General features: G+C 34.3%; 3 protein-coding genes across 8 annotated transcripts; 1 reads left to right on the forward strand and 2 right to left on the reverse strand.

The window, feature by feature from the left end:
- Nucleotides 1-138: 138 nt before the first annotated feature.
- LOC111203553 lies at nt 139-764 on the reverse strand. The gene is made up of 2 exons (XM_022697424.2): nt 731-764; nt 139-605 (listed from the first exon to the last, which is right to left on the reverse strand). The coding sequence occupies exons 1-2, from the start codon at nt 762-764 to the stop codon at nt 364-366; spliced, it is 276 nt and encodes a 91-aa protein (XP_022553145.2). The 3' UTR covers nt 139-363.
- An 8,144-nt stretch (nt 765-8,908) lies between these two features.
- Nucleotides 8,909-11,982, reverse strand: LOC106387193. Of its 6 annotated transcripts, none has more exons than XR_007321177.1 (11): nt 11,796-11,982; nt 11,413-11,508; nt 11,231-11,317; nt 11,032-11,159; nt 10,824-10,920; nt 10,659-10,736; nt 10,359-10,584; nt 10,053-10,276; nt 9,874-9,957; nt 9,594-9,684; nt 8,909-9,164 (listed from the first exon to the last, which is right to left on the reverse strand). XR_007321177.1 is itself a non-coding variant. In XM_048752251.1 (11 exons), the coding sequence occupies exons 2-10, from the start codon at nt 11,506-11,508 to the stop codon at nt 9,676-9,678; spliced, it is 1,029 nt and encodes a 342-aa protein (XP_048608208.1). In that variant the 5' UTR covers nt 11,796-11,982; the 3' UTR covers nt 8,909-9,164; nt 9,638-9,675. The 6 variants fall into 6 exon arrangements, 4 of the variants coding, with proteins under 4 accessions (XP_048608208.1, XP_013682464.1, XP_048608205.1 ...); XR_002656715.2 differs by having other exon boundaries at nt 9,507-9,684; XM_048752251.1 differs by having other exon boundaries at nt 9,638-9,684.
- A 225-nt stretch (nt 11,983-12,207) lies between these two features.
- Nucleotides 12,208-16,095, forward strand: LOC106387192 (diacylglycerol kinase 4). Its single transcript, XM_013827008.3, has 10 exons — nt 12,208-12,758; nt 12,841-12,978; nt 13,051-13,136; nt 13,217-13,304; nt 13,378-13,536; nt 13,601-13,671; nt 13,754-13,831; nt 13,931-14,018; nt 14,099-14,215; nt 15,810-16,095. Exons 1-10 carry the CDS (start codon nt 12,294-12,296, stop codon nt 15,966-15,968), a joined length of 1,449 nt encoding a protein of 482 aa, XP_013682462.1. The 5' UTR covers nt 12,208-12,293; the 3' UTR covers nt 15,969-16,095.
- Nucleotides 16,096-16,301: the final 206 nt, after the last annotated feature.

Consider the following 16,301-nt stretch of genomic DNA (forward strand, 5'->3'; position numbering starts at 1 on the left):
TATGTATGTATGTTTTAAGAAATTTTGGGTTGGTTTTCCGTAAATTAATGGACTCAACAATTACATACATAAATATAATATATACATATACATATATGAAAGTTTAGAATTCCAATGGGTAGAATCTCCCGTTAAAAGTGCTCTTAAAAGTCTTCTTACGTTACCGTTCTTATAATAGCTCAAAATGACATAAAATGAACTTACATGTGAAGCCCAAGCCTAAGCAACAAAAACCCAACATTTCTGTTTATTTGGACTTTTACATGTTTACTAATTTACATGTTTATTTGATCTCCTCTTTCTTATTTTTCTCCGTTTAGATCTTATAACATAATGCATAACAACTTGAGAACTAACGTTCTTTTAGAGTCCACAAACCTCGGCTAGCTTTCTCAGTAAAGTAACCTGAGATTTGAGAAGCATGAGATGCTGAATTGACTTGAGGATCAAGACTTCCTCGTCATCCACCTCTTCACAACTTGGTAAAACGCTGCGCAGAATCCCCAGGTTTCTTCGTATACAAGTTTCACCAAACTTCGGCTTATCCTTTCGTCCCAAGCGACCATGTTGCTTCACCTTCTTGCACTTCACCATCTTTATCACGCCTTACACTCCAGACTTATTAGATACAAGGCCATGCATATATAAAGAAACCGTGAGAGTGGCTAAAATATGGAACAAAACAAGTTGTATGGATAAAATTCTTGACAGAGAAAAGGAGACAAGGAACCCATATCAATGCCATAACCATTGATCATGTCCATGCCAATCCACCCTTGCAATGTTTAATGTTCAATGCATCTCTTGTGGTCCTCAATCCTCATGTCTGGCATTATGCCATTATTGTTTTGTTGTTTAAACTTTAGAATGGTTCCATTTAGAATGCATGAGTTATTGAAAAAAGAAAATGGGCCGACTGGTTACAAGAGTACATGCTCCACACTGACTCAATTAATAAGCCCATCACTTCGGATTCTTCAAAACTCAACATGGAATCACAATCTGCTTAATAGAACATTTAATTGATTGTGCGTGTGTGACATAACAAGATGGTCATGAGTTATGCAGTTATGCAGTTATACCTAAGCACCACAAACATAACATCGTCAAAGACATTACAAGCCAAATCAGGCTCAGTCCCATGACCTCCCTGTCGCTACAACATTGTCTCTTTTACTAAACAACAACAACATCATCAAGAACAAGAACTCTATGTCCTTCTACAATTGCTTTGCTCCTCAGATGTTTTGGACACAGCTCAATCATCAACCCTCACTATTGTAATTTGTAAACCGGTTGTTTCAAGAACCAGTTCCCGAACATCTCGGTTCATTGAATGATGGATCATCATAGTTTCGGTCTCTTAGCTAACATCGGTTTGCTTCAAGTCTCTCCCTCGGTGGCTCAGATGTTGAATTGTTGATGAACCCCAAAGACAGTTAATGAATGGATCATATTCAAGATCTGGTTTATGGTTCAGGCGATGGACGACAAAGGTTGTTGGAAAACGTTCTTGGTTTTCTACTCTTAACCTATTGTGTTACAACCGGTGGAAGTACTTGCTAACGCTAACACATCGCCCTTTTCTTTAAAAAAATTTGTTCCTATTTTTTGAAGAAAAAGGTGCACTGGTTTTTTGAATGGGGTGGTGATTTTTCATTTTGTAATTATTGAAAATGTTGTAACAAATATAATTAATTCTTTCTCATAAAAAAACAAATATAATTAATTTGACTTTTCCGCTTACATAGTAATGGTGTGTACATAATATTATTAGGCTTAATACAAACAAAGATTTGCAAATCTATAGATAGACTCATGAGAGAACATGACAAGTGGAAAATTATGGGATAATATCAAAATTACATAAAGCTCAGGAGGAATAAACAGAACAAAAAGAACACAAAAAAAGATACAACAAGTAACTAAAGATCAAAGAAAACAAAAGAACAATACAAAACTAATAAGCCTTGCAAGGTCAAGAAAAAAATGCATAAAACATAAAAAAATCTACTGATAATTTAGTAGAAACAAAAGAAAAATATTTTTTTTCTTTATAAAAAACAAAAAAACGCTCAGCAAGGATAATGCCAATGGAACACTAGTATTCAAGGAATCTTCTTCTCGGTGAGATTCTTATGCATTCCAAAGTACATCCATGGTCTAACGAAGAAATAAAACTTGAAAAAGAAATATGATCATCGTTATTATCATAAATCATGATAATTACGACAATGATGATCTCATGATCAAACAAGAAAAGGAATGATATGATTATCAAGAAGGAAGAGGAATGATAAGATGCTTTTTACTCTGAAGTGAATCAAGTGATGATGTGAGGGGGCAGGTTAGTTGTGTTTTTATAAAGGGAGATAAGAGGATGGAATTAACGGAAAGCTAGACCTCTATTAAATAAAAGCTAGACATTTTTTCTTTCTTTCCTTTTTGCTAAATTTTTTAAAAAAAACAATGGAAGCCTGAGATGATAAAACAAAACCAACAGTAATAGATAGAGTATATACTATATTAATTACTATCAGAGCACTTCCAACGCTATGTCCATATGGCTACTTTTTAGTGGCTTTATGGCTTTTTAAATTAAAATTAAATTGCTTAATAAAAATGTAAATAAAATTACTATATTTATTTGTTTAAATATTGAAGAGACGTCCCCGTTAAGTTTGCTCTTATAGACATATATCGGTTGGTTGCTAAAAAAAAAAAAAAAGACATATCGGTTAGGCCTGAACACGAATCGGATATCCGGGTTTTTAAAGGTATTTGTGATTGGCTTTGTATGTCACAGATATCTAATTTTTCGATTTGTTTTTCTTCGGAAAAATACGGATATTCAGAAAAACGGATATCCGAAAAAAAAAAGATATTTACGGGTATTTACAAATACTTATGGGTATCTCATATGTTTTGATTAATACAAATAATCTTAAAATTTTGATATAATTTTGTTTTGTAAAATATTTTTGCATGATATATATGATAAAAATTAAAAGAAGTAATGAATCTACATATTTTGTAATTTTTTGAACTTAGCTAACAATTATAATAACACAAAACTTAAGAAAAAATTATAATTGTCATAAATGTGTTCTCTTCCTTTTATGTAATATTTTTATCTAAGTAATAATGTGAATAGACTTTATCAAATCATATGTTAAAATAATAATTATATAATTTTATACATTAAAAACTTTAAATATAATCAAGATAGACATGTATTTATATATTGACGGATCGGATCGGATATCCACTTCCCAAAATTTTAATATTTGTGATTTGCTTCGATTTTAACGAATATTGATTTTTAATATTTGATTTGCTTCGAAAGTTTACGGATATCCAAAAATTTCGGATCGAATCGAAACGAATAACGAATCAAATCAAATTTAACGGATAAAATGTCCACCCCCTAGTATCGGTTTATGATAATTTATTTCACCAATAGTGAGAGAGTCAAAAATATATAAAGATTTAATTTCACAAGTGCCCATGCAAATGATAGCCGAAGTCACACGTTAAACGAATTTCGAGTTGAGAAACATTTTAAAATCGTAAAGACTGTGTTTTGAATAACATATTTAACCCTTGGGCAAAAATATTAAAGGGCTTTATGCAGAATTGACCTATAACTTAAAGTCAAACACAAAACTAACCTCTTTTTTTTTTTAAAATTGGTTTTGCCCTATTCACCCCACAAATTCATATAATTTACGAAAATGCCATCAATTTTTTTTTTCTTTTTTTTTTTCGAAAATGACATTTTTACTCTCTCACCCTCATCATCTTCAAGTAATTACAAGATTGCTATTGTCATCAATACCACAACCACCATGAACAACCAATTTGAAGCTCTTAATGCTCCCAAAATCGATTTACCCTTCTTCTTTTCCCATTCTTGTGAACTAAACACAACATATCTCTCACTTTCTCTCCACAATGAGCTAAAAAAACCGAAGATTTTGTTTCTAAATTTTTTATGGTTCATAGAATCATAGAAGCTAACGATTCTGGGTGGGTTACTTTCGTTTGTGATTTTGTGTGCTTGGAGAAGCCTTATGTATGCTAAGGAACTTATCTCACCAATTTAAGGTATGACATCGAGTTTTTTTCCAGATCTGTTCGTCAGACGACTTACTTGGGAAGTCATCTGGCTGTAGACAACTTACATGGAGGTCGTCTGGTAAACGCAGAGGTTATTTTTGCAATTGACTTTGAAATCTGTAACCTGAGACGACTGAAAGTTAAGTCGTCTGTTTTTGTTTGGTTTCAAAAAAATTTCCTAAGAACCTAGACGACTTACATTTCAGTCGTCATAGGTTAGTTTTGCATTTGACTGGATAATTTCAGAAGTTTGACTTCCCCAGACGACTTACATTTCAGTCGTCTGGCGAAAATTAAAATAATAATATTTTTTTAAAAGTAGACGACTTACAGTTAAGTCGTCATAGGTTAGTTTTGCAATTGAAAAAAAAAACTTCAAAATTTAATTATACACAGACGACTTATACTTCAGTCGTCCACGAGACGACTTACTTGTAAGTCGTCCAGGATTTTTTTCTGAGATTCTGGTCAAACCTCGTAAATCCTGGACGACTTACATTTCAGTCGTCTCGTGGACGACTGAATTATAAGTCGTCTGTATATAATTAAATCTTGAAGTTTTTTTTTTCAATTGCAAAACTAACCTATGACGACTTAACTGTAAGTCGTCTACTTTAAAAAAATATTATTATTTTAATTTTCACTAGACGACTGAAATGTAAGTCGTCCAGAAAAGTCAAACTTCTGAAATTATCCAGTCAAATGCAAAACTAACCTATGACGACTGAAATGTAAGTCGTCTAGCTTTTTTGGAGTTTTTTTTTTAGCCAAACAATAGTAGACGACTTATTTTTCAGTCGTCCGAAATAACAGATTTCAAAGTCAATTGCAAAAATAACCTCTGTGTTGACCAGACGACGTATAGTTTAGTCGTCTGGATAACTTAGATTGAAGTCGTCCGCGTCTTCTCCGCTAATTTTTAAGTCTTCTACGTTAGTTTTTGAATAACTTGTATTTTTAAGAGTGATAAGTAACTTCAAGATATGTAAAACTCATATTTACAAAATATGTTCTCTCCCTTAGTTTTACTAAATTTGACTAAGTTTTTCAACGCAAACTTATAATAAAATATGATATGCTTTGACTAGTTACTATTGTTTGTTTCCATCTCTTAAGTATTATTGTTATAGACAATAATGATGACTATTGTTATGAGTTGGAAGAAAGGTTAAAATACTTCTTAAAATATTGTATCAATATAAAGCTACCAACATTCTTGTTTATTAAGATGAGAAAAAGGCCATTGGAGTTTATTATTGCATATGAGAGATCCAAAGATAAGAAAAAGGCTACTGAAGTCTATTATTTCATTGATTTGTAAATGTGTAAACACATTGTTAGCACATTTAATACATCTTGGAAAACATTATTACTGATTTTACAAAAAATTCACAACTAAAAGAGTAGACATGCAATTCATAAAACAGACCACAAACAAAACTATTATAGATCATTCCTCTACAAAGACAAGCTTGGATTCCACTTGAGTAGACAAGACCACACGACTTTTAAGAAGTCCAGACGACTTCTAAGAAGTCCAGACGACTTCCAAGAAGTTCAGACGACTTTGTCAGAAGACTTTTAGGAAGTTCAGACGACTTCCAGACGACTTTACAGGAACTCCAGACGACTTTACAGGAAGTCCAGACGACTTTACAGGAAGTCCAGATGACTTTGTCAGAAGACTTCCAAGAAGTCCAGATCTGAAAAACCTGCATATTAAATCCAGATCTGAAAAACCTGCATATCCAAAAACGTTCAAATGGCTTAAAAACAGAAAAAATGAGTGAAAGATTAGATAAATCTACCTTTACAGAACACACAAAAATACATATCTAAAAATAATAGATCTACCTTTAAATTAGTGAAAGATGAGTACCATCTAATTAAAAACCTGCAAAAAAGATAGATTAGTAAGAAAGACATGAGACAAAACTAGAAAATTCATATAAAGTTTGGTGTTTTCAAGTCAAAGAGATTAGAGTGGGTTTGGAGAGATTTAGTTTGGGAAAAAAGTAAGAACTTTATACAACAAGAAGTTACCAAATGAAGAAAAATCAGACATAAGAACTTACCAAAACGCTCAGATCTATTATGAAAGGGAGACTTCGTCAGAAGACTTCCATGAAGTTCAGACGACTTCCTGGAAGTCCAGACGACTTCCCTGAAGTCCAGACGACTTCCTGGAAGTCCAGACGACTTTGTCAGAAAACTTCCAAGAAGTCCAGACGACTTCCAGACGACTAACAGGTAAGTCGTCCAAGAAGTCTTCCAGATCTGAAAAACCTGCATATCAAATCCAGATCTGAAAAACCTGCATATCCAAAAACGTTCGAATGAGTTAAAAATAGAGAAAATTAGTGGAAGATTAGATAAATCTACATTTATAGAACACACAAAAATACATTTCTAAAATTAATAGATTTACCTTTAAATTAATGGAAGATGAGTACTATTTGATTAAAAACCTGTAAAAGAGATAGATTAGTAAGAAATACATGAGACAAAACTGAAAAATTCATATAAAGTTTGGTGTTTTCAAGTCAAAGAGATTAGAGAGAGGTTGGAGAGTTTTAGAATGATGAACATTACATTTTTGTTGCAGCCATTTGAGAGGAGGAGAGAGAATGTGTAAATTTTTCTTTATATAGGGAGACAAAAAATCCAATTAGATTAAATATTTTTTACTCAGACGACTTCCTGGACGACTTACATTTCAGTCGTCTGGTGAAGAAATTAAAACAGACGACTTACATGTAAGTCGTCCAGAAGGGTTTAATATTTTTAGCGGGAAATTAAATATTTTTAGCGGGAAACTAAAATAGAAGACTTTCCAGACGACTTCTGGTTTAAATTATTTAAGCGGGAAAATAATTTTTTTAAAAAATTTTAGGCGGGAATATTTAGACGACTTACATGTAAGTCATCTATTTTAATTTCTTCACCAGACGACTGAAATGTAAGTCGTCCGAGTAAATTATTCAACAGATGACTAAAATATACGTCGTCCGAGTAAATTATTCAACAGACGACTGAAATATAAGTCGTCCACACCCTAAACATAACCTCTAAACTTAATTATCTAATTAAAGACTTCATAAAATCAAATCAAACTTGAAAAGTGTTTACTATACACATAAATAAACACATATAGGTGAAAACTAATTTTTGAAAAAAACATTTTAGTTTTCCAAAATCTAACCCTAACAATACTTACAATACTACAACATATGTTTGCCAAACTCCTAAACCAAAATATTTCATGATTCACTACTTCCACTCATCTATCTTCAAAACAAATCAATTTTATCATATCTTAATTTAAATCACTTAAAACTGTTTATAATTACTTGATTTTTATTTTTCACGCATCAAAATATTTTTTTACAAGATTTATAAATTATTTTTAAAATAAACCGGTACCAGACGACTTACACTTCAGTCGTCCAGACGACTTCCAACATCTCAGACGACTCAGACGATTTACTAGGGCTATATTCGTAAAAATGGCTTCTGTTTTTTTGTTTGGTCACAAGGGGCTGAGCTGTAATTTCACTAGGCTTTTAGGTTAGTTTTGCATTTGATTCAAGTTTGGGTATAAGTTTGGGGTTAAAATCAAGTTGTGGGCTAGTTTTGGCAAAAACCCCAATATTAAATAACATATTTAACTTTTTTTTTGAACTGGCTTTCTTAACTTGTTTGTTAGTATATTTTAGTTTGAGATTTTGACGAAAAATAGGTTTTAAGATTTCAGATTGAGATTTTGACGGAAAAAAATATTTATTTCCAAAATAGTTTGCACCTTTTTCTTATCAAGATATGCCTCGGTTTTAAGATTTTACTTTTAGCTGAGACTGTTGGTTTCTGTCACATTTTTTGCCGTCTGGATTACGAAATGGGAGGAATATTTTACCTTTAATTTTTTTTCTCTTCTCTTTTTACGTAGCATTTAAGAAAATTAGGGTTTCCATTTTCAGAAAATAGGAAAAGACACAAGACCGCCAAACAATTGTCAAATGTCTTCATCAAACTTGTAACAAATTTATGGCTTAAAAAAACAATATCGGTCATGTTTATTATAATACATTGAATTAGTTCAAAAATTAATCAAATACTTCTGTTTATATAAAACTAGACAGGAGATTCATAGGGTTTTTTTTGTCCTTCCCTACCTTCTCTTGTGTAGTAATCAACACAGTGGTAACGTCCATTATACATGCATATATTTCTATTCTGATAGTATTTAGTTGAAGAAATACTAATATATTTGTATTCTCTCAAAAAGACACATATATATAGTGCAATGTACATGACTAATATATATATATATTTACCTTTTCAAAAAAAAGAATATTATATTTGTTTTAGGAAATACTTCTTTTTGTAAGATGAACGCTAATAAGCTTTTTATCTTCTTCTCAAACATAAGATACGGGTGAGTGATTACTGCAATTCAATCTAATTGTATATAATCGCCCTTTACATGAAAGAGGAGTACAAAGAAAAAGCTGCAAACGCATAAATAGGTGTAATCATCACATACTTTGAGATGTGACAATACATTGTCAAGCTCCTGTCTCTTTCTCTGTTCTTCTCTCTGATGGGCTTTTAATACTGTTATTATTTCTTAACTATTTCCAGAAATAAGGAAAGGAAAGTAGGTTTTCAAAATTGAAGTAGTACGCATGCATGCTTATTACCGATTCCTCAATGTTCAGATTATCTAAGTCAAAGAATCTCTTATACCAATATAGAAAGTGTGACAGGACGACTTTGCTTGTCTAATTTATTTAATAAGAATAGATGCTTTTTTTTTTTGAGAAACTAATAGGAATAGATGATCTCTTGTCGTGTTCCAAAAAAAAAAAAGATGATCTCTTGTCAATTTGGAAAATTATCACACATGCAACTAGTTGATGTGAAGAGTCGAGGAAGTATATGGACGATCCTAGTAACATTTTCTTTAATTCCATCGCCGTTGGGGAAGAGAGACCTGACGCCTGAATTGCTAAACTCTAGATCTCTAAACTTTAATTACATGTTTACTGCAAAATAGATTTGTAAAATTGTAAAATCAATAGTGACTAAATATACTATTTAACAAAAATACTACTAAACATCAAAATATTTTTTTTGAACTGTACTAAACATCGAAATATTCCAAGTCTAATTGTTAATATAATTTAATTATTAAAAATAATTAATTATCTCATCTCTTTTTTTATAAACAGTTAAAAATATTTTGTAAAATGAGGTTTTCCTTTTTTTTTTTTTTTTTTTTTTGTAACTGAAAGAAAAAGTTTTCCTTTTGTTTATACGGCATTTCCATAGTTTCGTATATTTTGTTTATTTTTAAAGGTAAGTTATATAACTGAGTTAGAAGTTACATAAGTCTGGGTATTCAGCTCAATGGCATGATGGTATTGTTTCTCCAGACCCGTAGAAGAAGACGACATGGAGTTAAGATGTTGAACCTGATCGAGAATGATACAAAAGATGTGTTTACGTATATACATAACAGGCTGCCAACAAATGATCAACTCACGAGCTGAAATCTCATGTATTCTGCAAAAGTGTTATATAGACATGATTAGCTTCTAAATAACTAAGAAATTTGCATCTTTCAAATTCCCGATCAATATTTTCAAAAACAAGTTTCCGACCATTGTAAAAATTGGTTTTTGAGTTAAATTAATTTATTTACATTTATTCAAAGAAAATGTCCAATTCCACATTAATGATTCAGACACTAACCCAAACCCACGAGTCCTCCACCATCTTCTCAGTGTTTCCGGTATAGCTTGAATCAATATCTGTCGCACTCTTGAGCACTACATGCTGCGTACAGAGACCACTCAAAGTGATTGAATAATAAGAAAACAAACTCATTAACCTCTTTTTTGTTAATCACAATTAGTTTGTCTTAATCATACCTTAATCTGTGTCCTGTTATACGTATAAGTGACGTGGACATCCCCGTCTCCGGCTTGTATAACCGCCGGATACGAAAACTCCATTCCCGGAGTATCCTCCAACGTTAAAACATCGGTCCAAGAATCACCATCGTCTAAAGAAACACCTACTTTGAGCACACCTCTTGATACGGTGTTGTAAGCAAGCACTAGCCTACCATCCTTTAGCTTGACTCCATCAATACCTGTCCATGAATAACTCATAAATGAATCAAAACCTAAAAGCCAAGACTTTCTGTTTAACGAATTGCTTGGGTTTCAAGAAACCTGAATTAGGGTTTGGGAGAACAGTCGTTGTTGCGAAACTCCAATTCTCACCACCATCAGAAGACTCTGAGATACAGACTCTGTCAATGCCGGTGAATGATCTGAGTAGAACACGTAATGTCCCAGCTGCGGTTTGGTATGGAACCGGTTGGATCACGCTAAGACTCTTTCCTTGAATGTATATAGGGCCATGCTTTCTCCATGATCTACCTGCATCTGAAGTGACCTGCACACACACGTTTCAGGGTTAAAAGCAATGCAGCATATGCTTAGATGGATGTAGGAAGGTTGAAACAAAACCTCCATCCACGCTCCCCAAGAGTTCCAGCTTTCAACGGATGATCCACAGAGGAGATTCCCGTCTTCCAGCAAGATAGGCTGCAGAAAGATAGGAGAAGGAAGGTAAGAGTCTCTGAGCAAATACAAAAGGTTGAAATCAAAAGGAAGCTACAAGAAGAAGGAGACCTTGTTTTTAATGGGTCCGAGAATCCCTGGAGGAAGCTGTTCTCTGTTGGTCCAGGTTCTACCTTTGTCATATGATCGTTTCATGCAACCGCTCCATCTAAGCGTTCCACCAGAAAAAGAAAAAAAAAACAAATCAAAGGCATGAAACAAGCAAATGAGACTTGTGTTCTGTAAAAGTGAGAGCTAGTGATATTATTTTTTTGAGCACTTTTGAACCTCCTGGCCGATTTTGTAGAACAATAAGAGCTCTTGCGAAGGAAGCTTGAACAAGACAGGGTTCCACATTGGAACGCCTGGCTCTTCATCTACAATAACCGGTGATTCCCACTGACCATCCTGAGAAACCAATCAACTGTTTAGTCATATTTATGATCTCAAGAGTCAACACTATGACTATGTAATCTTACCTTGAAATGCTGCAACCAGATTTTGACATCAGATGCTCCTTCATACGTACCTCCGAAATAAGCAGCCAAAAAGTGATCTTCTTCAACCTTTTTTAACAAAAATATATATACAAAAAAAACTCCTAAGTTTATACATCACTAAAACTTCTAGAATAACAGTGGAGACTTGTAGTGGTCTTAACCTCAACGATGGTAGATGCATGACAACTCTTGAAGGGAGCTGAACCAGCAGGGAATGTCAATGTCTCTAGCACCACTTTGAAATCTGTCACTGTCATCTGAAATATACAATTCACACAATTATATCAAACATTATCTATAAAAAGAGTAAATCATTGGTAAGTTGTTTCATCACCAAACTAACAGTTCTTGCTTCCAGATCCGATCAACTGGAAACTTATTCTAAACTATCAACACATATTTTGATCTCAGATACTATATAACTTCACATCCCAATTCCCAATAACCAGTGGCATTAACAGGAAAAAAAAGTCAACGGCAATCACAACTACAAGTGTCCGAAGAGACCTAAGAATACTAAAGGAAGACAAGAGAAGAAGCTTACCTTAAAAGTTTCGGACTTTCTGTTTCAGTTTGAGTTTACTCTTCTTGTTCGGTAACGACAGTGTCAGATCCGCCATCGACAATCCTTTGCAATAACAGACTAAATACACAGGCTTTTTTAAAACGGCCCCTGATAAAAGCCCAATATTACTAGGCTTCACTTAGGCCCATAAAGACAACGACTCCTAACGAACAGTTAACGAACTCTGGTGGGAATGACAAATGTTATTTTATTAATTAATCCTGAAAATAAGCTCAACGGTCGATAACAAAAGGGTCAAAAACAGAGCAAATCTCTCCCTCTCTTCCTCTCTGATCAAAACAAACAAACAAAAAAACATTCAAAGCTTCGTATCTTACTCATGTCTCGTCGTCTGCAAACGTACGCACAAACCCAGATCGATTCGTCATCGAGTTCCATACCCCTTCCATAGATTCGTCACAGAGATTAAAAAGCTTCAATCTTTTTAGTGGTTTCATCCAGAAACAGAGATAAGAGATGGACTCACCGTCGTCGAGTGGAGATTCATTAACGGCGAGGATGATTCCACGACATTCATCGCTAGATTCCTTCGGAGCGATGAAGGTCGTTCAACTTGTCAACCTCGCAAGCATAAGGGTCTCTAAAGCAGAGCTTCGTCAAAGAGTTATGCTTCCCAAATACCTCCGTCTCGCCATCCGCGACTGCATCCTCCGTAAAGACGATTCCTCCCCCGCTTCCTCCTCCTCCTCCTACCTAACGCCGGAGGTTCCTCTGATGGTTTTCGTTAACCCCAAAAGCGGTGGTCGTCAAGGTCCACTTATAAAAGAACGTCTCCAGAATCTCATCAGCGAAGAACAGGTGTTTGATCTAACGGAAGTGAAGCCTAACGAGTTTATTAGATATGGTTTGGGCTGCTTAGAGGTGTTAGCAGCACGAGGAGACGAATGTGCTAAAGAGATTCGTGAGAGGATGAGGATTGTGGTAACTTTAATTTAGTTTTGTTAATTATTTTAATTTAAAAGTTTTTAATTGCCAATGGTTTGTTTGATCACTTTTATTACAGGTTGCAGGTGGAGATGGAACTGTTGGTTGGGTTCTAGGATGTCTCGGTGAACTCAATGTACAAAACCGGCAACCTGTTCCTCCGGTTTCTATAATGCCACTCGGAACTGGAAACGATCTTTCAAGAAGCTTCGGATGGGTAAAAGAGTTCTTAATTGTCTTTACTTGTCTCCTAAGCTCTGTTCTTATTACATTTGTAATGGTGTTTTAGGGAGGTTCTTTCCCATTTGCATGGAAGTCTGCCATAAAACGAACACTCTATAGGGCAAGTATTGCTCCAGTAAGCCGTCTAGATAGGTAAGATTAGTAACATAAAATCATGATATGAACAAATCTCTTGTCTGCTTTATGTTTTAATGTTTGAAATATTAATGTAGTTGGAATATTTTGATTACAATGCCTTCTGGGGAAATAGAGGATCCTCCTTATTCTCTAAAGACCACACAAGAATGTATCATTGACCAGGTTTGATTTTTATTTGTACAAAAAAAATTATGATGGAATATGGTTGATAAGTCAATTTTTTTTGTTGTGGCAGAGTTTGGAGATAGAGGGAGAGCTTCCTCCATCCAGGAACGGATATGAAGGAGTCTTCTACAATTACTTTAGTATAGGTATGGATGCTCAAGTGGCTTACGGTTTTCACCATTTGCGCAATGAAAAGCCTAACCTTGCGAATGGCCCTATCGCCAATAAGGTACATACCAAATCTAATGAGAGTTTGATTATTTAGAAAGGAATCTAACATTTTGTTGTTGCAGATTATATATTCAGGCTATGGTTGCTCTCAGGGTTGGTTCATGACGCATTGCACAAATGATCCGGGTTTAAGGTCTTTATAGAATACAAGAACAACATATGTTCCAACCTCAAAATCATGGGGTTTAAACTAATTTGTGTTTTTGGGATTTTAGGGGTCTCAAGAATATAATGACATTGCATATCAAAAAGTTAGACTCATCCGAGTGGGAGAAAGTACCAGTTCCCAAAAGGTATCTCTACATAATATTTATGAGACAAGAACACAAATGAGACACATTCTAATTGGGTTTCTAATAAAACTGTTGTTTTTGTTTTCTGTTTTGGAATAGTGTAAGAGCAGTGGTTGCATTAAATCTACATAGCTATGGAAGTGGAAGAAACCCATGGGGGAATCTCAAACAAGACTATCTTGAGAAAGTAAAACAAATCTCATTTTCAGTTCATTTTTCTTCTTCATAATTCACACTATTAACGATTGTTTGGGCTGTACGTAACAGAGAGGCTTTGTGGAAGCTCAAGCCGATGATGGGCTTCTTGAGATCTTTGGGTTAAAGCAAGGATGGCATGCTTCTTTCGTTATGGTTGAACTCATCTCTGCCAAACACATTGCACAGGTACTTCTTTTTGGTATAGCCCGAATCCGGTTAGTCAGAACCGGATCCATTTTTAGATTATGAAATAAATTAGGGTCAGGACCAGCCACGTGCACGGTGCACAACATATAATACCAATCCCCATAACCAAGACGGATGGGATCCATCAAACATGCTATTATTGCTTTGTTGTTAACAAGCTAACTTTTATTAGGCTCTCAAGTCTCAAGACTAGACTAGACTTTTAGGTCTAATATATTAGCCAATTTTGAACTAGTCCTTATCAGGGGCTAATCTAGACATAAAATTTACTGGGTGCATCAAAGCGTATAAAATAAATTAGTGGGTGCAATAAAGAGAGTTTTCTTTCTTAGCTAATATTTTCTACCATTTTACGTTACAAAATAAACAAAAATTGAAAAAATAGGGGGTGCACATGCACCCATTGTGCTGGCTGTGGCTTCGCCCCTGGTCCTTATCCATATGGACCGACCATAGGCCATTTTAGGCCTGGGCATTTCGGGTATCGGTTCGGTTCGGTTCGGGTATTTCGGGTTTCGGATAGTTCGGATAGGGGCTAGAGGATCCATTTAGTACTTGACCTATTTTCGGTCCGGTTCGGTTCGGATAGTTTCAGGTTCGGTTCGGTTCGGATAGTAAATATAGGAACCGGAAAATATCCGAAAAAAGTTCGGTTCTCATTTGGATCCGGTTCGGGTTCGGATAGTTCGGGTAGCTCGGATAATTTGGATAAAATATTGGTTATTTAAGGTAAAATATCAAATAATTAGGATGATTTAGATTAAAAAATTTAGATATTTCGGATTATTTTGGATATTTCGGATAAAACTATCCGGATAGTTTCGGATACTTTCGGGTAGTTTGGATAGTTTATAATAATTTAGTTATCCTCAACTATTTCAAATACTTTTAATAGAATTTTAAATTAAAAATATATATTTAGTGATGTTATATGTATATATAATTAATGTTTTTATATATTCGGGTACCCGTTCGGTTCTCGGTTCGGTTCCGGTTTGGTTCGGTTATTTCGGATATAAAAATATAGGAACCGTTCGGGTATTTTAGGGTATTGGTCCGGTTCCGGTTTCGGATATTTCGGTTTGGTTTCGGTTCGGTTCTTCGGTTCCGGTTATTTTGCCCAGGCCTAGGCCATTTTTAACTTTAAAACCGTAGTGCACGGTTTTTAAGAGATATATATATTTTTTTAAAAAAAAAATTTTAAAAACGCACCAATCGCGGACCGCTACGTGTCAGTAGAGCCCGCGAACAGTGCAAGAAACTAACCAAAATCGATCATTATTTCATCATTTCTATCACCTATTTTTACAAAAAAAAAATGGGACCCACCACTTAAAAAACTCCATTATTACCCTCGTTAGTTGTGATCTTATAGCCCATATAAGTAAGACCGGACAATATTTGATTTTTATTCTCATATATAATAGTAAATTTCATATAAGAATGCATTCTTATTTAGAAAATAAGTTTTCAAATCTCGTCTAGGACTGGGACAGGAACTAGATGATAGTTTTTACTTTACTTTTTATTGGTCATGAAACTTGGATGATTGAAAATTGTTTATTACGAACAGGCGGCTGCGATACGGCTAGAGATAAGAGGAGGAGAATGGAAAGATGCGTTTATGCAAATGGATGGGGAGCCATGGAAACAGCCAATGAGCAAAGACTACTCTACTTTTGTTGACATCAAGAGAGTCCCTCACCAATCTTTGGTCGTCAAAGGAGATTGACTTGTTTATATTAAACTAATCACTTCTTATCATATATGTCAGCACTGTAATTGTGAATGACCACTTCCACATAAAAAACATATGAACAAGTATACTACGAAATAATTAAAGAAGACCAAATTGGCAAGGCTGGTTTCAGACAAGAAGTAACTAAGATTTTGGAGTGGATGATGAGTAGATGGACACTCGTAGAAGAACATATATGATTGGATCAATAGGACATAACTTTCATAAAAGTACTAATTGCTATTTGTACGTGCGAACCACTTGCAATTTCTCAGTAGTGTCTTTTAGTACCAAATCCACTAATATATAAGGGGTAAAACATTTTTA

This window comes from Brassica napus, chromosome C3, assembly GCF_020379485.1.
Source record: "Brassica napus cultivar Da-Ae chromosome C3, Da-Ae, whole genome shotgun sequence".
NCBI lineage: Eukaryota > Viridiplantae > Streptophyta > Magnoliopsida > Brassicales > Brassicaceae > Brassica > Brassica napus.

Coding starts and splice junctions, on each gene's coding strand:
- LOC106387192 (XM_013827008.3), top strand. CDS start 12,294: ATGGACTCACCGTCGTCGAGTGGAGATTCATTAACGGCGAGGATGATT. Junction 12,759..12,840: donor GTGAGAGGATGAGGATTGTG/GTAACTTTAATT, acceptor CTTTTATTACAG/GTTGCAGGTGGAGATGGAAC. Junction 14,019..14,098: donor AACAAGACTATCTTGAGAAA/GTAAAACAAATC, acceptor TGTACGTAACAG/AGAGGCTTTGTGGAAGCTCA.
- LOC106387193 (XM_048752248.1), bottom strand. CDS start 11,508: ATGACAGTGACAGATTTCAAAGTGGTGCTAGAGACATTGACATTCCCT. Junction 11,160..11,230: donor TCTGGTTGCAGCATTTCAAG/GTAAGATTACAT, acceptor TTGGTTTCTCAG/GATGGTCAGTGGGAATCACC. Junction 10,277..10,358: donor TCTCCCAAACCCTAATTCAG/GTTTCTTGAAAC, acceptor ATTCATGGACAG/GTATTGATGGAGTCAAGCTA.
- LOC111203553 (XM_022697424.2), bottom strand. CDS start 764: ATGGACATGATCAATGGTTATGGCATTGATATGG. Junction 606..730: donor TGGTTATGGCATTGATATGG/GTTCCTTGTCTC, acceptor CTGGAGTGTAAG/GCGTGATAAAGATGGTGAAG.